The sequence below is a fragment of the Sceloporus occidentalis genome, unplaced genomic scaffold (assembly GCF_023333645.1).
Source record: "Sceloporus occidentalis isolate IW3139 unplaced genomic scaffold, rSceOcc1.0.p SCAF_50, whole genome shotgun sequence".
In the NCBI taxonomy this organism is placed as follows: Eukaryota; Metazoa; Chordata; class Lepidosauria; order Squamata; family Phrynosomatidae; genus Sceloporus; species Sceloporus occidentalis.
Genome location: NW_028317030.1, coordinates 3,207,009 through 3,233,373, shown reverse-complemented (window position 1 = coordinate 3,233,373; position 26,365 = coordinate 3,207,009). Strand labels below are relative to the sequence as shown.

Sequence of the window (26,365 nt, the reverse complement as noted above, 5' to 3'; positions counted from 1 at the left end):
GAGCGTCGTGTTACAGGCACAGAAAAGAAGCTTAAAACAAAGGGATGTGTAATTTGTGTCAGACGTTTAACCGCAATTTAAAACATATTTCTGTATGTTCCGGGCACAGGTTCACTCAAACTGTTTCTCCCGGGAAATATTGCAAGTGGTTTTGTTTCTGGGGCTTTGAGCTTTTTTTGGTTTTATTTGAATGTGGGGTGGGTCGTGTTGAGTTTGAAAATAGGATACATTAAGGTCGACCCGCCATTAGTGCAGCTTTTAACATAATTGAACTTAAAGTGGATGACAGGGTCCACTACATGTCAGTATAATACTTTATTTAACCCCTTAAGGACAATGAGCGGTCCCTAAACCCATTGAAAAAATGCATTTTGTATATATATATATATATATATATATATATATATATATATATATATATATATAGAAAGAGAAATATTATATGGACAAAAGTATTGGGACACCTGACCGTTACACCAACAGGGACTTTGATGACATCACATTCTAAATACATAGGCATTAATATGTAATTGGTTCCCCCTTTGCAGCTATAACGGCTTCCACTCTTCTGGGAAGGATTTCCACGAGATTTTGGGGAGTTTCTGTGGGAATTGGAGCGTTTGTGAGGTCAGGCGCTGATGTTGGACGAGACGACCAACTCGCAATCTCAGTTCCATTTTACCCCAAAAGTGTTTGATGGGGATGAGGTCAGGGCTCTGTGCGGCCGGCCAGCTGACAACTTGGGGATGGGGAAAGAGCGGTTTATGGGCTTTCTGCAGAATCCCTCCATACATTTGCAAGGGGGACCACAGACAAAATTAAAGTGCATATAATGCCTGGAGTCTAACTTCATGGAACTGGGCCATGCTAGGGTCATAACGAAGGATCCTTCTCTGTGTACTTTTTCCTTACTCAAGTAATTAAAGGGTAGTGTAAAAGTTAGAAAACTTGGCTTACGAAAGTTATCTCCTGTTATAGTTTGCCAAATAAATCAAAGAATCCACAAAACGAATCATAAAAAAAAAATTAAACAACCAGGAAAAATGTTATTGTGCAAAAATACTAAACGCAGGTGCAGATTTAACAAATAATATTGATGGAGGGTTCCAGTGGATTGATTATTGTAATTCATACATAGGGGCATTGGCTAAACCATAGGCATGGCTCACTCGTGAAATAATACCTTTTATCGGTTGACCTAAGTTAAAAACAAAAACAATAACACGTGCTTTGCGCTCGTTAATTTGTCTCTGACGGCGTCCCACCCACTAATGCTATTTGCACCGCACTGCAATTTATTAATTGGCATTCGACAAACTCAAACAAGCCTGGCCCTTCCCTCCTGTCTGTAAGATTATTAATAGCGACGCTTAAGAGCTCCGTGAGCGGCTCGCTCTGTGTTTATTACACAAACACGGGGAGCGAGCGGGACCTGCTTTTTAAAATTAGAATTTCCTAAAACCTATCTATACTTCAAACGCATCAGAGAAAAAGCTGGATCTGATGTTACTCGACACTTATCCTGAAGACCTATTTGTTGATTTTCTTGAAGCTATTTAGTTTTGGAGACAATAGGTAACACTTAGAATATTAGCTCTAAATTAATAGTACATGAACTGGCTGAGTCAATGTGGATAGTAAGACTAGACCCACTACGTCTTTAGAGCAACCGGCAACCTTTAACCGGCATGGGTCCAGGTTGCCAAAACGCTTCCCATTTATCCATATGGGCACATGCATGGACTTCTTTTGGTCGGGGGAGTCCAGCCCGGTTGGCATGTTGTTTGGTTTAGTCGAGCTCAGGGTTTGCATCAGCCCCAGCTAGGCTCTTACCACCCTTGAACATGCGCCAAGAGTAGATTGAACAGATGTCTTCATGCATTTGTTATTTGTCTCGTATTAAAGTATCCATCAGTTATATTCGACACCGGATTTAATAATTGAATGACTTTACATGTAACATTGATCATCTGGGGCAATGTTATTTTGAGCAAGTACAGTACATTACAAAATGTTTGGCTTGGGAAAGATGACCCTTTAACCGCAGCAGAGAGAAGAAATCATTAAAAGTTTTGTAGAAAGTGAGCCTGTCTTTTTAAATTTTGAGTGCAGCGTATACCTGCTGTCTCAATTAGCTATTTCTAAACAGTGTTAACACCCAAACAAGGCGTGCTCCTTTGTTTTTTTTTTATCCAGTACACATTTCTAAAACACGTTAATTGCCCAGGGTGTTCCTAATTGTCATTTGTGAAGTTGTCCTTGATGTTCTGTGCGTGCGTTCGGTCATCGGATGCCCTCTAAGGAACATACAGAAGCCATTTAATCCTCAGAACCAGATCTTTCATCTGCTATAGTTTAAGAGAAACTGTAGAAAAAAGGACTTGTGGAATGAGTAGATGGAATATTCGAGGAAGAAAGTTGAGTATGAGGAAGCTGAAGGTTAGTGAACGCTCCTCTGCCACCTCCCGTTGTAGACACTTACAGGTGACATTACTGGTCAAGCCGAAGCAAATCAGTTCTGATTGTTTTTGTCTACTTTGTTTGCTTTCTTATTTTGAATTACCTTTGCTTACATATGTCTGTTATTGACTTATCATCGTATGGAAATGTATCTTCCATTAGAACTCATACCTAGACTCATGTGACTTGTTGTAGGTGGCCAGCTGTGTGTATATGTGTGTATATGTGTGTCAATAGTTTAAATGCCATAGGTTTGTTCCGTAGACAGATCTCTAGAGAGTACAAAATAAAATATAGGGGGCTATGTGTGAAAAGTGAAGGAAAAATGTTCCTTCTGAGAAACTCCAGAAAGATAAATGTGTTAGGCAGTTGTATCAAAGCAACAAGAGCACTTCATCTGATTTGTTTCTTTGAAATGGTTTCTGGATGCTTGACCTACAGCCATCTCCATGATGTTATACATAAGCACAAAGGGGTACTGTCTTCCCCCACCTGGAAGAGTAGTTGGGCCAGCACTCGGCTTCCATGCTGTGGTTATAATAGTTAAAATTATGTGCCTTTACCTGTCTAACCTGCTTGATCATGTTTCCCATGTGTGATTCATGTCCTACAAGCTATCATTTTTGTTGGGTTGTTATTTCGCCATGCTCTTGTTTGGAATCCTGCGTAGGAACCTGTGGATAGATTTCTCCTCACTTCAACATAGATGGCTTAGTCATTAGAATAGTCATTTGCGGTGGATGTTTCTAGGTCATCTTGAGTAGTTGTTTTTTTAAGGATAGGTCAACCTCTTTCTTTTTAAGGAGATTATACAAGGGCTGCGTTTGAAGGCAATGTCTTTCCCTGAAACCAAGCTACAGATCTCTGTGTGCTTCTTACCACGCATTGGACCAAACTGCTTGGGACATCAGGTGGCAAAGTGAGCCTTTATGATCAGCCCTTGTGATACCAACCCCGTCATCTCTTCTTTACAATTCAATATATATAATACTGTTTTAACTATTTCGTCCTCTTATACTTGCTGTTACATTTGTATTTGTGTGTGCAAAAAACATTCCAAAATGATTGGCTGTGCCATAAATGAAAGTAATGGAGCTTCAATGTCTAACGTGGTTGAGCGCCCCCTCTTTAGCAGTCTGATATGGTTGAAAACATAAGTGTTGCTCTATCTTTTGGGTAGTTGACCTCAACAAAGAAGTAACTCAGAAGGCTTTTGAAATGAACCTCCATGAATCAAGGAAAGCGCACCAGCCACGGGTTTGTGAATGAGGTGAAGGTGGAGCTGCTAATGGACTTTATAGATTTGCAGGTTATAGGCACATGGTGTCTTGATGTTATCTGGAGGCTGGGGTCTGTTTTGTCACAACCCCACCAGGAATGCCTTCATTTTTCAAAGGCTTACTTCTTTTTGGTGAATCATTCCATTCACCGACTAACAATTTTAATTGTACATATCCTGGATGATGAGGTCAGCTGCAGAAATTGATCTGTTAGAGCGAAACAGCCGATTATTATGTAGAGCCTTCTCACCATGGAATTGGACGGCCAAGGCTTTTCATCTTTGACGCCCAAGCTCAACTAGTTTCATGATTATCGCTTCTAAGGTACAAGAGTTGATTGTTCAGTGAACGGAATGGTGGTCATGTATAAAGAGCTTTTCTGACATACAGAAGTAAAAGTTTTACAACTACTATGGTAACGGACAGAATCTCCCTAGTAATTGTTCATTTTTATCATTTGGCGCTAAAGGTTTTGATAAGAATCGCTGGAGTGTCCAAGCAGTGATATGCTTAAAATCTTAATGATAACTTGAGAATTCCACTTGTGACTGATTTCTCTTGAATGTCATGTGTATAATTGTTAAAACATGTTGTATCCTGAGTTTTCTTTTAAGGAAACATTAAAAATGACAGTAATTGCCTTTGTTGGGTTCCTACAGAGGCTGAAATGTTAAATTTCCGTTGATCAAGATATTAAAGCCCATTCATTGTGCTGCAAAAATAGACATCGTTTCCTCCTTACTTATGGGATGTCAGCAATTTTAGCAGGAGAAAAAAAAAAGAAGTTAGGCTTTATTCTTTTGGAACACTAAAGGGGTTTTTGTTTAATGTATAGAGCTGGCTTGGCCTCTGTAATGAAATTAAGACATTTTTAAAGATTTTTTAATATAGATAAAGTGACAAGTCCACTTTAATTACTACTGTATGTGTATTTAATGTAAAAAAAACATGCACCTTGTTATCTTATTTTTATTGCATTTGATATATTCGGTATATAATGTGATATTGTAGCTCTCCACCTGTTGAGGTCACGTGACGCCATATAAGTATACTAACACCAGGCGCACCCCTCCATAGTGTAAATGAGCCAATTAGAAGGAAGATCTCTGATACGGAACTATTAAATAGAGGAGCATCAGGAAGCCCGATCACCAAATCTGCCGCCCTATGACTAGCAAGCCTTGGCCAGAATACACTGGAAAAAAATACACCATATTATGCTCCAACATACGTCTTCTGAAAGATTTGCCCTTACGTTTCCTGCCTTGTCTATTGCAACGATGATGTACCCCCCCGCATACAACTTCCTGCTTGTCTCCCCGTCTCCTTCCTGATTGGTCGCTCCATTAACAGCTTTTTTAAATCTATGTAAACCACCTTATAACGTGCCCTAAATGCCCAAAGCATAATGAGATTTACATGTATAGATGGAGCCCTACTCGACTATCTGAAAAAGCTTCCATTTGGTGTGTTTGTGTTTAAAACTTTTTCTGTGTCGCTTCCTCTTTAAAGTCAAGCTGGGGAATTATATTATTTCCTTGCGATATCTCATTAAGACGCGGGGTCTGACATGCATTCTCCTACTTGTATGATATACAGAGACAGCTGTGTCTGGCTGGTTTAATATTATCTGTGCCGCTTACAGCTCGTGGCACCGCCGTGAAAAATGGAGTATTAAATAATAACACAAAATGCGTAAAATCAAGTTTAATATCTTTATTATCTTTACTATTATCATTATTATTGTTATTATTTGCCAGTTTAATATGTAATTAAAGTTATTGTACGGCGACAGTGAGATCGGTTGAGCAGCGATTCATCTCACAGTGTATTCATTGTAAAATAATGTAAATTAAACGGTATAATAGACTTTTTGTGGTATTTATGTGTTTTAAAATGCAATTATCGTTGCTTACTTCTTGCTAACCCAGGTCACGTGTAGCAATAATTACCCGCTCTCGTGCTGTCGTTTGGGTAATTTTGTTTGGGAATCGCACCCGTAATACTTTATAAGGGAATCCAGCATCCGAAAGGCAACGGCATGTCCTTCCTATTACTAATATTTACTTTTTTCTGGCACCGCAGAAAGCCCTCCCTGACAGCTAAGACTTCAAAGGCTTTCTCCTACATATGAAATCTGTTGTATGCCACTTAAACACGTCTACAAAAAACATTCAGAGCCATGATCAGATCACCATACATGTCAAATCACAGTCTGTTTTTTAACCCCTTCGCTCCTTCATGGGTTAAAAAAAAAATTCAATGACGTGAAATCAATGGATTATTTTTCATTCTTACATGGTCATTTTTCTAAAGCTTACATTTTTTAATATGCAAATATTGCCAGTTTATATCAAAGGCAAAATAAAAACAGTAAAGAAATGTTTGCAACAAAAAAAATCATTCGGTGAGTTTTTCAAATTACAGAAGGTGATAAAAAAATTTAAATCAAAAGATTTTTTAAGCAACCTCTTTACATTATAAATGTGCATGTAACGCAAATGAGGCCACATATGCAAATGGGAACATTAATTTGCATGTGGAGCAGCACAGTGATGTCACACTGGCTAAATCCAACAGCAACTCCCTTATACTAATTTTATTTGGTGCTAATTCCGCTCCGTGGCCACATCATAAATACTGTTATGGTTGTAGATAACTGAATACCCCAAAGGGTTAAACCAGCAAAATAAGTTGGACAAAATTTTGGTTTATTTCCCTAATGGGAATAAGAGAGGGAAGATGAAAGCTGAAACTGAAGCCAAAATAAAGATATCTGTTACAGCTGTTGCTTTTTTAATTATATATAATATATATATTATAATATGTATATCTAGATATATAGATATATAAATTATATATATATATATATATATATATATATATATATATGTGTCTCATACGTGTAGAATGACCATTAAACAAGCGTTTGGCACAAGCCGTGTAACGGCTTTTTGGTAACCAGAAATGTCTTTTTTTTTTATTTATTTTTTTTAATTTCTCTTGACGATTCCCCATATTCCTCCCCCTTATAGAAGAGGGACCAGTGATATATATATATATTGAACCCACCTGGATGCAGTTAGTCGGCATATGAAAGTAATACATCCATACGTGACCTAAGTGGGGTTTCCCGAGGATAGGGCTCGGAGCCGCCTACATCATCAACTTCCCAAAACATTAGAAGTGGGAAACATGCTAACAATTACAGCTTCTTTTTCCCCACCCCGTCGCGACTTATCATGCGAAATCCAAGGTTTATATTATCCTGATGTAGACAGTGTCATAGAAAATAATTGTCCTGAGTCAGGTCTGTTTATATGAACTTGGCCAAGGTTAGCAGTAAATTATATAGAAACACAATTATATACTGTATGTGTGGTATACATGTATACAGGTTACAGTGCATATGCTATAGTGGAAATAAAATATTTTGTAGTGCAGTAACCGTGGAAACCAATAGAATGGTATTGCTGATTCTACACCTTTTTTGTGCTTATTATACATTATATTTTCTCAGCATTTGGCTTATAGTGTGTCGTTTTATGACTGTTCATAATACTGTATATTGGCAGCATAATAAAATAATGTATTATCAATAAAACCAGTATTTGACATAAAAATGGAAATTCTGTAGGGGAACTTTAACATAATAAATATTGGCCCTGCAAAGGTACATCGTGTTTGCTTCATAGAAACAAACTCCAGATATTTAGTACGTTGCTGGTGTGCCTTTAAAGGCGCTTCTTAACTTTTTTGTAACTAAATACAGAACTGGAAACATAATTCCTAAATGCCCCAAACCTCCCTGACTCATCATTTTTTTTTTTTTTGCCAGGGACACTTAATTGTCACGTGACACAAAAGCCATCGTTGATAGGTTATTGCCATAGAAACTGAAAACGCATTTGAAACCCTTGTTGTTTTCATGCGATTGAACTTGAGGAAAGAATACAACGACGAGTTTACTTCTTAACCAACTAGTGAGGGCCGCTAATGTTTTGTCTAAGTAGAATGTGACCTTTGATGTGGATGGTTGTTGGACCTCACTGTCCTACACAACACATGGATGGCTTCTGCTCTTCTGCAAGGCTTATGTTATGGCATGCGCTGCCCGCGTGCTGAAATCCAGGCTATGCATCTACGCTATCACGAGTAACGCTATGTTAGCTACCGGCAACATATGTCAGGGACGCGCCTTCACCCTGGAACGATGACCTACAGCCGAAATGCGTTCTTCTTACAATGTTCCTCCGTCTGCCCGCGGTCCTGCATTCCCACGAGGATACGGCAGTATAACTATTACACGGCCGGCCGCGTCTGTCCTTATACTGTAACAGATGAGGTTTCTTTTCTGGAGGGTGCCGGATCACATCATCTGAAGTTATGGTTCCTTTGGGTTTGGCTTGATCATGTTGCATTAAATCAATACAGTCTGCAGAACTAGCGTCGGACTCTCTGCCCTTTGTTGCAAAGGTCTTGCGCAATCTCCGTTTCATTATAAATGTATTAAACGGATATAACGAGCTATTGTTTCGAAATCCCAGGATATCAATGACAATTACGCTAAATTGCATATGGCGCAGCACTTAGTTGGTTTGTTGAGCTTTTGGTTGTGATTTTCTGGCAGTTGGGTACGGCAGTATGACTTACTACAGCTCCTAGCACACTCAGTCAACCAAGGGTAAATTCCTTAAAATTATATGTGATTGGGCACTATGTTACATTTTTTATTTTATATAACGGACGCCGGCCGATAACTTTAAAACCGATGAGATACAATGTAGGCGTACTATTACAGATGGAGGCAAAGGCCCTGCTCTTGTGAGCTTACGGCCTTTTAAAGAGGTCGTAAATACGTCTTGTTGGGAGGGATGATTCCCACTAACCCTTCTCTACAAGAGTCTAAAGAACAATTCATTGTCTGTCTTTGGCTGAGGGTTATTTGAGTTTTTATCTACCGACTTCTTAAAGACATCTTTCTATGATCTCATCATAGGCAGTATACTGCATCTGAAAATAAGTTACTAATTAGCTTTTGGACATAATGATGAACATGTGCACTTGGGGTGGAATAATTGTCCCAACCTGCCCACACAGTAGACCTTCATATATTATTTGAAGTACATTGTATTTACATTTCGTATAGCCAGTGCATATCTCCTCTTATCTTGGTTTCCTTCACATTTCTTCACAATTTTAATTAAAAAAAACAAAAACTTCATTATTGATGAATTTTTCCTCTTTTCTTGAGGTTTAGCTGAACTATCTTATCATTGAAACGTAATTCATGTGTATTTTAATGAAAAACAGAATTGCAGGCCAGCAGTTCAAAGACTTTTAAGGTAAGTTAAAAGAAAATGTGCAAGTCAATGGCTTCTTTGTATCTGGAGCTTGTTTAAATCACATTTGTTATGCATTTTAATTGGGTACCATGTAACAAATTGCTTGCTTGTAAAGTGGTCCCATCATCTAAAAAAAAGAAAGCGGAAAATACAGTAAAATGCTAATATATTACTCTAGTGACTATTTTTATGACTTTTTCTTTAAAATCTTGAAAATATTTGTGTAAAAACATAGGGCTGTGAACTATTGGGATGTAAACATTTGTTATTAATTTAGCAAGTGATGTTGATTATATTGGAAGTGTTGAACTCCTGGCCTCGGAAAGCCAAAAGCAAGCCAGGCCATTTCCAAATCTCAGCTTAAACATGAGCAGTTCCGTAACAATTGTTGGCACCGATTAACTAATTAAATGTTGAACTGAGGAAATATGGAATTCCTTTTATCAACGCAAGTTCTGCTATAGATCACCCAAAACACGAGGCTCAAGGAGATGGTCAACAGCGTTTGCCGAGCGTCAACCACTGAAAGTCTACCCCATCTTATGGAATATTTCCATCTGTATCGTCCGTATGGTGGCTTCTGTAAATGGTTATTGTAAAGATGGATAAAGTACAATTTACAGATGTTTTTTTTATGGTCCACTGATTAAAGATTAGATTTTTTTAACTGAAGTCTAGCCTTAATGATAGCTGCCATCTGATAAATGTTCCAATAAAGTTTCCAGTCCAATTCAGCCGGTAAGTCTACATTTTTGTTCTACCCTTTAAGTGGCGAAGATGTTGCCAGACTAAATATTTAAAACAGTGTAACTGAAGCTTATGGCAGATCGGTTCTGCTTCATCGATCAAGGTCAGCATCACATGAGATGAGATTTTATTGGACTTTTATTCACTTTTTGGAAAGTTGAAAAGCTTTTGTTGGCTCCTTGGCAGCAACTGAACGGCAAGGACCTTTCCTACTACTTTAGAATTGGTTTTCCAGTCATTTTCCAACGTAACGCCATCCGTTTGTCAACTAGTAATTCTTACAAATTGAAGATGGTGAATTTTCTTGGAATTAAACCAAAATCTTATTGGAAATAGATGCATATGTGTTATGCTACTATACTTAAACTTTAGCCGTTTTATCTCAGGATTGATTCAATCGGGAGTTTTTGAATTGGTTTTAAACTGGTGTCCCCTCATTTTGTCTGTTGGGGTTACCCCTGGTTTCCAGTCTACTTCTTGCAGGCCATTTCCTTATTTTTTGCTCATTCCTTCAAGACCTGGTTTTGCCGTAACGAAAAGTGTTCTTTTTGATACAGCGGGTAAAGACGATATGGAAAACCCTAGTGGACTCAGATTCATTACAATGTATCTGGCTCGTCCAAATAGAAACCAAAGTCTTCTGCACATTCTTCTCTCCATAATATTCCACGCTCATTCGGTATTCCTCGTGGGCTTTTCTTACCCACTCTCATTTTGGTTATCTGGCTTATTCATTAATAGAACGTTGGGTCTACTTACCCAATTCAGCCTGATTAAAGGGTTATTAAGGTCGGGGAAAATGGGCAGACTAGATATGCCGTCGAATTCTACATTTTAACCAACACGTGACATCATGGAAGCCACGGGTAACGCAAACAAGATATCCTAGAATTAAAGTTTGAAATCACATGTGTTTGAGAATGTCTATCACCGGCTAACTGTGTGACTTTGGGCCGATGCTTGTTCTTAGGATGACTTAAAACATCGGAGGACTACAGTATGCAGTCGAATCGTCACCGAGTAACATAGGTTTCTGGATTAAGCTCTAGATATGATTGAGTTTATAGTTCCCTGAACTCCAGGGTCTTGTTTAGCATTTCTTCACTCTAGTTGTTGACAATAGAATGGGTGTTTTATCACTTTTACGTAAATAATGTTGGGTTGAAAGTTGTCCGGACTTTCTTTACGTTTCTAACAATTCCTGCTTTGGCAGACTTTAGTGAAAACCTCTTAATGTAACCTCTTTCGTGTTATAGAGACGCTCCCTCAACTCACACGGTTCATTATTTATTTCTATTCTGATCAAAGTAAAGTTGAAATGTAACAGTGCAAACTATTAATAAACAGGATTCTAGTCCATCTAAACTAAAATAAATTATTAGGTACTGCATATTCTGGGTTATTTGTACAAATTATTCTTGATTAGTTTTATTAAAGGAGAGTCTATGTATACAACAGCCAGACAGTGTCTGTTTTTAAACATGGTTCCTTTCTGCGTGGGAGTTAATATATATATATATTCTGCACACAGATGTTAAAGCAAGGGATGGGATGATGACCTGTGGTTTACGGTACCGTATGGTAAATAGGCTACACCCTGAGCATTGGAGGCAGGAACCACTGGGATTCGTAAAGTAATAAAACTTTGTTTTTTTTAGTTGTGTTTGTAGATATTTATTTTTTTAAAGTAATGTTTTATGTTTGGGACATGGTTTGTTTCTCAGTTTATTTAATAAAGGAGATCCGGCATTTCTGTGGCAGTAATACGAGCTTTGGATGGTCTCGAGAATTATTTTGCCATGACGTGATTCAACCTATTTGTCCAGTTTATTACTGGTTAATTTTTAATTCATCTAAATATGATCACTTAGCTGTTTTCAGAAGTGCAAAAGGGTTTTCTAACAATTAGTCTTTTAAACTTAAACTTGGATCAGCGAGCACAGGAGTGATGGGAGTGATAAAGGGCCATTGGAACACAGGAGTGATGGGAGTGATAAAGGGCCATTGGAACACAGGAGTAATGGGGTGATAAAGGGCCATTGGAACACAGGAGTGATGAGAGTGATAAAGGGCCATTGGAACACAGGAGTGATGGGAGTGATAAAGGGCCATTGGAACACAGGAGTGATGAGAGTGATAAAGGGCCATTGGAACACAGGCGTGATGGGAGTGATAAAGGGCCATTGGAACACAGGCGTGATGGGAGTGATCAAGGGCCATTGGAACACAGGAGTGATGGGAGTGATAAAGGGCCATTGGAACACAGGAGTGATGGGAGTGATAAAGGGCCATTGGAACACAGGAGTGATGAGAGTGATAAAGGGCCATTGGAACACAGGAGTGATGGGAGTGATAAAGGGCCATTGGAACACAGGAGTGATGGGAGTGATAAAGGGCCATTGGAACACAGGAGTGATGGGAGTGATAAAGGGCCATTGGAACACAGGAGTGATGGGAGTGATAAAGGGCCATTGGAACACAGGAGTGATGGGAGTGATAAAGGCCTCTGTACACCTCTGAAGAGATCCCATTCCAGCTGCAATAGTCATTTACAACATTAACACCGTCTGTGCTGGATTTCCTATGCATTCATGTTATTTTTATGGACAAAATTTGCTTTTCTCTCAGAAACGATTACAATTATATACAGTTACATATATCCATCTCCATCTGTTTTGACTCCGACTTGGCTCCTCGATCTGTTGTGTTTGTTTTTAAGGAACTGCGTCATACTATGAAAGGAAGTTTTTTCTACCCAATGTCCACCCCAAGGATACAAAAATACAGTTGAAAGTTCTTAGAAACATCATGGAGGTCTCTGTAAAAAAACACTTTTTCAATTGACATAACATCTGCTTCTGAAGTGAAAGCGAATTAGCTGGGTGGTCCAAGGTATTCAGCATTCAGCACAGGAGAGATCGCAGTCAAAGTACAGTGAAGGCTTTTCTTAAAAAGGACTTTAACAAGGAAACCAATCGTCGCCATAAATATGTCTTTAAGGTGTCAAGGAACCTCCCTGAATTACACCCATTCATATTAGTGAAAAGTAACCTTTTTTTTGTAAGTACAAAAAGGTAAATAGATCCTTGAAAACAAAATTCTGCATGGATACATTTGAATGGCAAAATATTAGGAACATAGAATGTAGAATGTTGGTCAGGTTCTTAAATAAAGGGAAGGAAGGGGCCGTATATTCCTTTGGGGAGTGTGGCCCAGAAGAAAAGAAGAAGGGGCCCTGGTGTCCACCGTGGCCTTACTTGTCATGCTTTCTTTCTTCTTCACGTTGGAGCCACTGACCTCGGAGCTTCAATAATAAGAATAATAATAAAAAAATACGCTATTGCGCCAGTTTGGTTTATTTAGGACCTGGTTTATTCCTGGACCCAGCTGGAAGGGGACTGTGCTTTGAGAACACTTGCATGGCAGGTTGTATGCTTTTCCATCATTGACCGTCTTAAAGATGAGAACGACTCCTCTGCCCTCCATTCCTACACTCGCAGCTCCCAGACCTTCCCCCCCCATCCTACTTCCCCAAGTCTGAAGGAGGGAATCCGGTCGATGGTGGCCCTAATAAAGCCTCCGAACTCCACCTTACCTCTCAGTTTGACCCGAATGGGGTGATACATTGACGTTATGCTCTTAGATAATTTATAGTGTTTGTATATCGCATATACTTGTGTTTTTTTGGCTCTGTCAGTGTGTTTTGACGGTTATTATTTATTCTGTTTTAGATGCAAGTTTTGGACAAGTTCCCCATTGAAGCTGGACAGAAAGACCCAAAGCAGAGAATAATTCCATTCCTTCCAGGTAAGAGATACAACATAACACACGTAATCATTATGTCTAGACACGGGATTCTGTAGTGTTCATTGTGTTTTAGGTAAGTAATAGTTATAGATGTATGTATGACACAAGTATTATACACTTTGGATACAGTTTGCTAAATTTGCTTGTGTCAGAATTTTTCATGCTATATTTTGTTGTCCTTCTTGTTCTTGGACGCTTTCTCCCGTGGGAAATACGCAACATTGTAGTTGGTTACACATAAAACAGCAGGCAGCAAGTGACACACATGAAACAGACCCCCTGCAGAGCTACATAAACTTCACAAATAGTTAACGATTAGGAGAAAAAAGAGCCGGAAGCTGCAGCATTCAAGGCCTTGGACCTGTTTACAGAAGTGTGACCATATGGTCCCTTTAACTGGGACCATGTTTAAAAAAAGTGTCGCCATTCTATATGCCTTTCTCATTTATACCCATTTATAGGCAATATGTGGTCACAATGGGGCAATTCCCACATATTCAATTCTGTTGGACTGCAGTCCAACCCTTATGGCCACCAGCCAGTCTCTGAAATACAACGTACTGGTGTCCAGTTGTGACAGAAGCGTAACACATAATGCTGGGTCCCCACAAGTATCCTGACTTTGGATTTAAATGTCTGTCTCTTGGAAATCCCCAACTGGACCCCAACTAGTGAAAACCAGGACACTTGGGAGATATGACATTGCCAGCATCAAAGCACCCACGCCTGCGTTTTTATAGCACTATGTGTACATTTATAATGTGTATGAAATCACTGCCTCCAGAGTATCATAAAATTGCAATAAATCTCTAAATCACCATGGCAACCAATGATGTTCCTGTTAAGTATGCACATGATCTTATTGTACTCAGAAGCTATAATTACGCCATCTTTTTGTTTAACATATAGCACAATCATTTTATATCATCCTGTTCATAGTATTATTATTAACACTTTTTTTTCATTTACATTTGCAACATTCTTTTTCTACCATATATATATATATGTATATATATATATATATATGTGTATATATATATATATATATATATATACTGACAAGTGACTCAAGTCAAAGAAAAAAATACTTAAAATATCGTAAAGCTAGCAATCTACTGAAATCATAGCCAAATGCAGAATTCAGAATTACTTACTTCCCACGCCTTCAGAAATATATTACATTTAATTCCAAGAAAGCTGGATATGATACTATTTTAATTTAATGTTACACTAAATCGCTACACCCTCTATATACACAGAGCTAGAGGGGTCTTGTTAGGTGTGAAACTCTAGCGGGACTGTAACGCAATACGGGGCGAATAGAATGAGATCATCCATGTTTTTCTTGGAGACAAGCAGGTTGGGACTTGTGCGGCTATGTCGATTCCCATGTGTCCGCTGATTAATGGCCTGAACATGTTACAGATAAGGAGATTATTTATTGCTCTGTAACTCTGTAACTTTGAGTTTTGTGAAACTGGCAAGAAAAAAAGGAAACTAGGAAAATGTAGTTTGGGTAAGAAGGGACAGATACCAGTGAAAGGACATCTGGTTAGATGTTTTATGGATTAAAACTAAGATTAATATCAAAGTAATCAAAGAAATAGAGTGTTTCCCAGCAGCTGGGGGAAAGTATTTCTGCTTGCACTGTAGACTTCCTTTTGGATCTTACAGTCCGTTATTGCTCAGAGTATGAAGAATAAAGCAGTTGAATACATAAGCAGTTGAATTTTGGCAAAATATGTAAATCTTACATAATCTTACATATATACACATGGATTACTTATTTCCCCAGTGAAGGTGGCCGAGAAAGTATTTTGTGAATTTTCCATTCATCAAGGCTGGTGATTGATAGCTAGAAGTCTTATTTGATAAAATACATTTGATAGGATAATAATGAAATACCGGGTAAATTTCCCACATGGGGTATATGCTAATCCATCGATATAACCCAAATTCCCAAATAGTTTATTTAAAGATATGAAAAAAAATCAAAAATTAGAATGTCCCAAGTTTTTGAAAATCAGATGTAGGTTTACAAGTCCTGGCTTTGGCTTCATTGAGTCCATTTTTGGCCATGATTTGCGCTGGATGGGTTTACATTCTAGGGACTTCTAGCCCCCAAAATCCATAGTGCCTCCTATGTTTGAAAAAAATGTAAGGGAGGTTTTTAGGAAAGGGATATAAATAAATTGATAGTCAATATCCATAGCACCTAGAACTTGATAAAATGCCAGGACATAAGCAGGAATGGAAGGGGCAACTGTTAAGTCCCTTCTTTTTTGCCCTGCGCTACAACCCCCTAAAAGATGGCACTGTGGGAACCCTGTTACGTGGTGTAAAGGGTAATCAGCCCTGGTTTTATAGGCTCTTGGTGCAGTCAGAAATTAGGCATCTCCTGGAAGATTCACACCTCTGGAACACATGGAGCGCATTAAAAAGGAACAGGAGGCACGTATCAATGACTACAGCTTTACAGCTTTACGCATGGGTTCTAATAAGAGCGGAGCGTAGATAACCCAGACTTTGTGGAGGATGTCTTCAATCCATGGTATACTGGGAAGGAGACTTTTTTCCTATTGCGACCATGGAATTCTAGAGTACTAAGTGCTGCAGTATTCTTTCCAGGAACAAGGTATACGATAAACTTCTCTGGTCTTCTTCACTTGGACCATTAAGACACACAACGAAGAACAATAACATTCTTACTGACAGAAGGCGGTTTTAGACAGCGAGGCAACTAGATAGATGTGCTTCTTACACTGACATACTTAAGAAGCCTTAATTAAAACTTCTAACGTAAACCTACATCTGTTAACAATATTAACCGTGAGGTCGTCCAGAGGTCCAGGTCAGTACTAGTTTCGGCTAGGTCTGGGCTTCCGTAACATGGAAATATGTATGTGCTGTTGTGCTAGTTAGTGATTGGAGCAGGGCTAGCCAATCGTGGCTCTGTCTGCTTCCCCATGGAAGTCCTATAATGCTTAGCCAGCTATATGCATTTAGGTATGCTCTATAACAGGGGTGTCCAACCTGCGGCCCTCCAGCTGCTGCAGGACTACATCTCCCAGAATGCTCTTTCAGCTAAGAGGCTGGATGAGGAGTATGGGAGATGTAGTCCTAGAGCAGCTGGAGGGCCGCAGGTTAGACACCCCTGCTCTATAATCATCATGAGAGTTGCAGCACAACAGCAGCTAGATTTGGGTTGTTTGGGGCTCTAATCAGTGTCTCTGAAAAAGCTAATTTGGAGGGATTTTTATATCCTTAACCCTGGATGGTCGCTTCACTCCGTGCTTAATCTGTACGTCAGCCGGTAACATTGTAAAGGAAGAGAAACAGTACCCGTGTTGCCTGATGGAGGAAGTGATTCAGAGGGTACACTAGGTGTGCGAAGGATATGAACAATACCCTGCCCATAGACACCACCCAGATTTAAATGAATGATAATCACCTGCGTGCATCATTTACAATAAGGAAAATTAATATAGCTTTACATGGAGTCTTCGGTCAATGGTGATGCCTTTAATTGGGCCAATTTACAGGAAGATAAGCTTTCGGTAACTCAGAGGTCAATTTCTCTGATGTAGTGAGTAAATAAAACACAGAGGACCTTCAACTATGCACCCTGTAGTTTTGGGCTTGCAAATGCATAGAAGATTCATTAGAATCCTTAGTATACATTTGCCGTACACGAGAATCATTCCGTCGTCCGCATCTCCTGCTCAGGTTGCACATGCGCAGATACTCGCTGTAGCCCCAGAGCTGGCTTGCGTGAGATTTCCAGGGGGTCTGGTGAGACCCCCCACTCACACGTCTGATAGTGGCAGCTTCAAGCAGCCAAAGCTGCAGAGCGAACAAACAGATTGACTTAAATCTGTAAAATATGTCAAAATAAACTAAATGTTTCAAAACGTAAGGGCTTTCCTAATATTGTTCCCATCGCAGTACTTGATTTGCCAGATCCTTGCATCATGTCGGATGGGGATCGCTGCTTTCATAAGTGTTGAAATCAAAGTATTTAGAACACTGGACATAGGATTGGAAATTTCCAACGTCTTGGCGTTTATCTTGTGATTAATCTGATGATTTACGACCTTGAAGGTTTCAGTCCATAATTCTAAAAGGAGTATTTATTCCCAAGGAAAAAAAAAACTGTAGTTTTAAGCTACCTTACAGTAAATAGTAATATTCATCTCAAGCTTGTCATATCGAGATAAACTCTGATCTGTGTATACATAGTAGCTGCTTTAACTCCCTTATATCCAAGGAGATTGTCCATAAATATTATAGTAATAACGATTATTGAGATTGCGCAACAGGCGGGATCTGAGATAGCGAGGTCTTATTTTTTTGGACTGTGGCTAAAAGTGGTGAAAATACGAAGGTGCCGATGCTCCTCCATACTATCTGTCCTCCCTGGGCTGCCTCATCTCCCAAAAAAACCCTACAGATCCAACCAAGGACCAATCTACCATGGTTAACTTCTTCATTAACCCCACCAACACACCAATTTTTCATTACAGTGCCGTAACTGTTTTAGGAATTGATTACAGCGTTTGGACAGAAATCTTGGCAGAATGTGTGTTTTCGCCTTTTAATGCTGAAAACTTGATTTGTTTTATTTAGCAGGCGTTGAGAGCACAGCGGGTCATTTAGTCTATGTCTCACTGTGCCTGCATTTATACCCACCGTCTGCCGTGTTGATACTTTAGTCCTTGTGGTCAGGGATTATGGTAAATCGGGTCTTAATGAGATGCCTTCTCTAATGTCTGGTGCTTTGGGATTTGTTCTGGAAACATGTCAGTCATTCAGTTAGACCCAGAAAAAAGGTAGTTTTCTACTAGCCGGCATTATAAGTCTTAATATTTCTTATGGGCTTACTCATCTCATCAGGTGTGGAACTACAGACAGTGTTCCTCTACAACCTTCGAGGAGAATCATACCCAACACTTACCACACCATCCCACCATGACCTGGTTCACTTTCATCAGTCACCTTGGGCTTATGTTGGGCATCAGAGGTGATTATAAGGATATATTTTATGTCATTTGGTCAGCCAGTTTCTTAGTAAAAAAACATTATCCGAACCCATTACCTCTCTCTCTCTGCTGAAAGTGGTTTTAGAATCAAACTGGATCCTTTTCAAAGTTCTATTGGTTTAAGGTGCAGCAAATGAATAGAGTAAGAGTGTATAAGCTCCTTTACCACTCCGGATGCATTTTACGAGAGGAGGATTAGCAGAGGAACAGGAGCGTTTGCAATAAGTCTGGACCCTGTAATTAGGCATGGCGTTTAAGATCTTGTGCTGGCGTGGACACATCCCCACCTCTTACGCACGAGGTAGACCCTACAGAAAGTAAAGTCTTCATTCGTACTGAATGTCCGTTTCATCACAGAAAACAAAGTTCCTTGATGTTCCCTCTACCTGGTTGAGTGAACGCCATGCCTTTGACAGACCTCAAAGAAGGAGATGCTCATTATTATTGGAAACGGTCCATTCTGCCTTGAACGTAGTGGTTGGAAACATCTTCGGTTGACGCAGGCAAGCCTAAAATATGATGCACACTGATCTGTGTGTCTGTGTTATCACTCTGTGTTTGGTTTGGAAACATGGAGAAAAACTAGTGTTTCTACTATACTATACTCTGCCAAAGATACAGCACAAAAATATTTCCTTAATCTGTACTTTTTTGGAGGATAATTACAGAGGATTGCAGGACATGCACTCAAAATGTGACTTCTGTGTAAAACCTTAGCAGAACCAAATCCATAAAAATTATATCAACTGCAGTTTTTTTGGTCACAGTCGACCTCTGATTACCACTGTTTACTCCTTTGGCATTTATTGGGTTAAACCATGAAGTTTTTTTATCTCGCTGTTTATTTACGAGTGGAAATTCAGTTTCCCACAGATTGGGAAGCGCAGCTTGTGGGAAGCTGTTTTGTTATTTTTTTGGTTGTTCTTAATAAGCGCCTTACACATCTCAAGAGAATCACCGCTCAACCATCAGGTCCTCTTTCAGCTCGGCAGATGTTTTGCTTCCAAGATCCAACATGAGATTTTTTTAAATTCTTATAGAACATTGGTGAATGCACCAAAATAAGACAATACAGTATTTTTTCTAAAAAATCTGAGCAGCTTTTCAGTAAGAAGCGCTGCTTATTCTACCGCTTAGCGGCTTGCAGGTGAGTCCTGATGGTCGACGGCACTGGGTTTCCTCGGCATGCACATGCAGTGTTGTCATGTGTGTGTGCGGGCATTGGGAGCATGCGTTCTTTGTTACCAAATGGATACACCAAGCCTGGGCTGGCGCTACCTATAGGCTGCTTGGAGTGCAGATCTACTGGGGGCACAATGTCCCAGGCACCTTCATTCAAGGACAATATAGCGTCCCGGAATGAGTCTCTCTACCTTCTCCCCGACCACTTCCCTGTTCTGTCTTCTTTCTCTCAGCTCTGCTTCTACGGAGTCATGCTGTACCACCGTCAGTGCCTGGCTGTTTTTCAGGGCGTGATGCCTATAATTCCAGTAAAGAGTAATGTTAATGGTACAGCATTAAAGGACATGAAAGAACATGGGATGAGTTGGAACGCTGATAGCGAGCCAGGCCTTCTCGCATAGAAACACGCCAAAATTTTGCGTAAGGCCTTCCCAGAGGAGTGGAGGCTTTTATAGCCTCAAAGGAGGGGGGGTCAATATTAATGCCCATTTCTGAATGGGATGTTCAACAAGATTATATAGGTGTGATGGTCAAGAGGGCACCTACTTTTGGTCATATGGCATATGTTGATACGTATATTTTAGGGCCAATTTTGCCAAAACCACTTAGTCTTTGTAGGCATTGCTTAGTAGTGTGGTCTGAAATGGGTAGAGCCACGGTCAAAACACTTGCCTGGTCTCATACCTGTTATTATGACCAATACAAATGCATGAGTGGAGTTATTTTTGGACCTACTTACTACTAACACTCAGTAGCATTTAGATACGTGGAATGATGGCTGCAGAAGAGCTGGAATTAATCTAAAACGGAAGAGACATTTTTCCAACGATCGCTTTCTCTGTGTGATAAGGATGCAATATCGTGCCTAAGAAAACGAAACACTTGCTCACACGCACTTGCGAGTTGTTTTTATATCCAATAGATGGTGCGAAGACAATGCCACAAAAAGTTAGGAGGGGGCAGCTGGACATGGCGCTTCGTGCCAACTCTACTTACACATTTATTTATCTGCCCTTCCTCCTGTGCTGGTTTTGGCTCACACATTTTTCAACAACGTCCTTAAGCTGATTTTATGCAAACAATGGAAATAACTCTTATCCAGTTTCACAGTTCTATCTACTTTTGCAGTTAAAAAAAGGGACCAAAAAACTATTGTAATTTATTTGTAACATTTAAGAAAATGAGTACAAGAAAACTTTATATTAAAGTTGTTCTGTTGTCTGCTGTACTTGAATAGAACACTTTTGTAACTAAATGTAGCTTTATGTAGCATAATTATTTAGAATTTCTCTTTTAATCCCCAAAATTTCCCAGAACACACCTAGTCTCTTTCTCATTTTAGTTCTATTTAAATATTTGTATTTTTTTCAACTAATGCAGACATTGGTGGAGATTTCTAATTTATTGTTGTTTTTTTTTTTAATATGAGGGGAATGTAATACTATAAATCAATATATATAATATAATATATGTAATTATATATATATATATTGGAGGATCTGCCCTTTTTTTGCGAAAGTGCTGGTTAACAGAGCTGATACTGGGGAGAAGCGCTGAAGAAAGAAGGCAGAAGACATTATTTCCTATTTTTAAGTTTTGAGTTTAAGCTTTCATTGTACTTTTGAGTCAGTGGGTTGTACCCCTTTTTTTACGATGTATACATGCACATTAGTTATTTAGGCTATTCCTATAGGATACATAAGTGCGCTGCAGAAGCGATTATATTGTAGTTTAACAAGACTTTCTTCTGGCTCCGCAAGTCTCAGTTGTCTTCAGAATAACATGAGATGAATCCCCAGTGTTAGAACATTCTACCCCTTTTTTAGAATGTTTTCGTATAACATTCTAGAGCTTCGAAAAGGACAAAAACTCTGTGTAGTGAACCAGTAATTATGTTTTACAAAGATTTCTTTTCGCTGTAAAGTTCTTTTTCTTTAAGTTGAATGAATTCGCAGGACAGGTCCGTGGGCCGAGCCGTTCTTGGCAGAGCCCAAAAATATTAAATAATTTTTTATCAAAAATGGTTTTGTTTCGTGTTTGTGTAATCGATGTGACTTGTGGTGAATGGATTTCGGAGAAACCAATCCTTCCCCACAGGATGCTGAGCGTTGGCCGGTACCCCCTCGGAGTCTCATTGAATAGCTAACAGAAGAACACTGAGTCGCTTCTTTTTTGGAGACCGGTAAACGGGACACTTCTTATATTTGCCAGTTGGATGGAGCTTCATGTTTAGAAGAACACAAAGAACGTCAGTGTTTTCTCTGCTGGGCTGTTTGGATACTGTGGTCCAATGTGGTTCTCTTTCCCATGGTCATGAATAAGACTAACACCAGATCTGCTGAACCTGGACTTCATCATTATTTTTCTGGTCAGTTTACAGCGCCGGTCATCCAGCAGAAAATGACAGCTTTATGCTTCTGTTTACCACCCACCAGGCAAAAATAAAAACAATATTTTCCCAAGCCGATGAAATATATAAATTCCAAAGCCGACTGCCTCTATGTGAGGTTACTAATAATTTTTAGAATAGTAATAATGTTGTTCTTCAATGAAACCCATTGGGTGGATTTTAGCGATCGCCATTTTGTCTGACATAGAAATTTCCAATAACTGGTTGAACAAATCTGGTTATTGTAGAGGGTTGACCACTAACCACGTGAACAGATGAAAAACCAGTAATTCTAACTGAGGTGGTGTAAGTTGAGGTTCACCTACTGGCACCTCGGACTCTGAATGGGCATGAATTTGACTTGCGGAGCCGGAAGCCCCCAAGCCCTAGAATTTATGTGTTAAAAAAGCCATCCATGGGCAAAGTTCTCTGAAAGTATGGCAGAGCTGGCCCTGCATGATGTATAGTTCAGTCAGTGATGTGAATTTAAATATGCTGTATACAGGGCCGTCCAAGCTGTCATTTGGATTGGCTCTATGTAATCTAAAGTGGGAGAAAAACTACCACTTATTTCCTTGTTTAGGCGTTATGAGCTATAAATTAGTGAGAAATATTATTATGGAATATACATAGGTAGGAGCTTATGTATACTTGGCACGTTTCCACTTTTAGAAGAGTTTGTGAGGAGGCGGAGCTAGCTGTACATGGGGTGGAGCTAGCCACACATAGGGGTGGGGCTATTCCCAGACAGTCTTAAGTGATGTGGGTAGGAAGAGAAGTTGGTGGGGGAGTAGTTGTGGCCAAACACGACTCACTTGCCTGGAGAGAGGCGAAAGTAACCGGAAACCAGGGGAAGCAGCGCTTCACCAGTAAACACTGGTTCAAACCGGAAACTTTCCCAGGCATTTCAGTATGTCGTCAATGTACCTAATCACTCCTCCTCAAAATAGGGCAAAACTTAAAATTCTATAGGTTTTGAAGATATAACTACACTTTTTGCTTCTGCCCAAACCCTAATTATTAATATTATATATATTTTAATCGTTAATAGGGATTTTCATGAAAATTTGGAAATCATTATTATTTTTCATAGAGAAGCCATTTTAACAGAAAGTCTTGTGGCGTAAGAGAAGTCAGAGTTCATAATTATCCAACTGCTTGGCTATGCCAGAACGTGTAATACTAAGATATCATTGTATGGCTATCCAGGAATGCAAGTCCCGTTAATTTATTTATTCCACTCAAAAAGTGCCCCAGTCTATAGACGGGTTTTATGATGACATCAATAATGTATATCTATATCTAGTTCATTTTGATTTATAGGGGTCAGTGGCATGATAGCCAGACAGGTTTTAAAGAAAGAGTCCTTGTAGTTATTGAATACAGCTTTTATTACTTGGTATTTCTGAAACAAAACAAGCGTCCATTGTGTATTCAGAGATTTTTCTCATTGCCTTGTAAAGGCCTGGAATCCCCTAAGGATAATTAGGATTTAAATGCTTAATTTTCTGGGCTAAAAATGTCAAATCTTAGTATACAAAGTTTGTTTTTTATGTGTTCTTTACCTTTCTTGTAATATGTATGCAATTGGATGTTTTTTAACGACTGAACAGAACATGACTTTTGCCTAAAGAGTGTCAAAAAAGGAGGTTAGAGGGACAGATTGCAGTCTCTGAGACCCCCACTAAAGCACTGCGTTAAGAGTATGCATTCTTTAAAAAATAAAAAATAAATAAAAAATACCTTAAAGAGAAGCTTCAGCTCCCCTTCATCTCCATATTCCTCTCATTGATTATATCACATGCAAGGAGATATGACAATAGCGTGAGGTGGGGTAAGGGGCAAATGTATGTAGGGGGGGATTCTGCAGAATGCCCCTAACCCTTAGCATGGAGGACATCCTGGAAATTTAAAGGGACTTCTCGGGATTTAAGTGCATATGATGGCTGGAGTGTCCCAACCTGCGGCCCCCCAGCTGCTGCAGGCCGGAATTTGATCGTGCTATATAAAACAATAAATACAAATACGAAATAATAATCTCCCATCCTCCTCAGCCAGCCCCTTAGCTGAAAGAGCATTATGGGAGATGTAGTCCTGCAGCAGCTGGAGGGCCGCAGGTTGGACGCCCCTGCTTTAAAGCCTATGGTATACACTGACTAGCAGATCGAAGGCAATTTATTATCGAAACAATGAGTTCCATTGTAACAGGAAGTGACGTCTCCTAAGAAATATGTGCGGTCTCTTTAGCTTGGGGTGTTTTCTACAGCATTACATAGCAACAAGTTTCTTTCTGTAGTAATCTTCCATGTACCGTGTACTGTGTCTGAAAGCATCCAGATTGGTGCTTACTGGGGTATTTAACTTTATTTAATGTTTCCATGGTCAGAAAAGAAGTGATCTGCAGCACAGATACCCAAATTATTTCCTGCAGCTATTCAAAAAATGAAATTAGATTTCTTGTGAAAAGAAAACATTTACCCATTAATCAGGGAATTTAAACTACAACAGCAAAATCTGATGACAAGGAAGAGAAACCCTGCAGCCATTATCTTCTAACTCCTTGTTATGCACTTGATACCACCCACAAGCAACATATGTGTCTTTATAAATGTATGTCTATTTATGTGGGTTGGGGCAGGTAGTGCCCCCAGTCCCTCCAACCCACCATGGCATTGGGGTCTTCTTCCTCCACTGAGTGTCAGAATATGAGATCCTTTCCCAAGGCCCATGTGATGGATGAGAGTTGCCAATATTTTCCCCATAATATAGCTGCCTAGGGTCCCCCTGGACTTGCTAAGCCGAAGCCTAGTGGGCCTTGGCCATACGACACCACTGCCCGGGCTGCATGTTTTTGTCTTTCTAGGTAATAAGGGAAGCGTGGTACATCTCAAGGGTCTTCCAAAGTTTAATATTGACTGCCATTTGGGAGCACAGACCTCCCATACTGACCATAGCGCACACCAATCAGGGATTTACCCAGCCTCTTCACCGTAGGTGTTCCTACATTCAGGACGTTATCGAGAATTCACTGTAGACCAAAACTGTTCTGCGATACGACCATCCAACCAAAATGATCTCTGTGACATCACCTCCTGAGCTTCTTCAAAGTCAACTATATATGTTAGGGTTCAGGTGCCTATCTGCAGTAACTTGTTATTGCAAAATTGTAGTTGTACTGGAATGATTTTCTGACATTTCCTACGTTATTTCGTTAATTTATAATTATATATTTTCATTTTTTTTCTCCTTTTTAAGGGAAGATTTTGTTTCGGAGGAGCCACATTCGTGATGTTGCTGTCAAGAGATTGAAGCCGATCGATGAATACTGCAGGGTGAGTACTGGTGCAAAAAAGATTGGATTGGTGACAGTTTGACGTTAGGGAACGTTCGAGGTAAGAGTCCCGTTGGCTGGTTACTGTTACTGTAGCGATTTGCAGACCATGAGATTAAAAATACGTTTATCGGGCAGGTTAATTGAATTCATGCATACGATTTGTATTGGAACTAATTACGATCAAATGTATCCCGTGCCTGGAGGGATTCATAAAAAAAGCTATGATTAAAATCTCTTCTATCAATGGTTCAGATAATTAGTGCAATGTGTCAATTCTCATTAAAATACGTTTTGTGGCGTGACAGGTCCACTTTTATTCTAAAATAGCCTAAGGGATAATATATCCAAAGTAAGCAAGTAAACGAATGGAATGCTAAATCATTACAGATATCTGTGGCTGCTGGCCAGTAATCCAATGTTCCATCTAAGTATTCACTTGCGGGAGTGGAGCTGTGTTATCAGGTTGCCTTAAAGTTCTTTGTTGTGTGTCCTCGTATTAACTTCCCTTAATACGTGGAGTATAGCTATGTCATGTTCCACATGTCATGTTCCAGCAGTTTTTCAGCCTTTTTCACATTAAATCCACTTCCTTAGTCATCAAAGTTTGAAAATGAGACTTCTCCCATGTCTTACTCTTCCCCAGACGTCCTCACATAATAGGTTATGAGCATCAGCAGCGTAAGTTGCATTAGAAAGCCCCAGGTATTGATGAGAGTGATCTGAGGTCTCATCCATCAGTATCCTGGAGGCAGGCGATCAGTAGGGTCAGGTAACATATAGCA

General features: G+C 39.5%; 1 protein-coding gene across 2 annotated transcripts in view; it reads left to right on the top strand.

Moving 5' to 3' along the window:
* The window catches only part of LOC149288656 (SH3 and PX domain-containing protein 2A-like), a 106,489-nt gene that overhangs the window by 9,569 nt on the left and 70,555 nt on the right, over positions 1-26,365 (top strand). For both annotated transcript variants that reach the window (XM_089491488.1, XM_089491487.1), the window contains exons 2-3: positions 13,564-13,639; positions 25,505-25,581. In XM_089491488.1, coding sequence (XP_089347614.1) covers positions 13,564-13,639; positions 25,505-25,581 — 153 coding nt within the window. The remainder of the gene's footprint in view (positions 1-13,563; positions 13,640-25,504; positions 25,582-26,365) is intronic.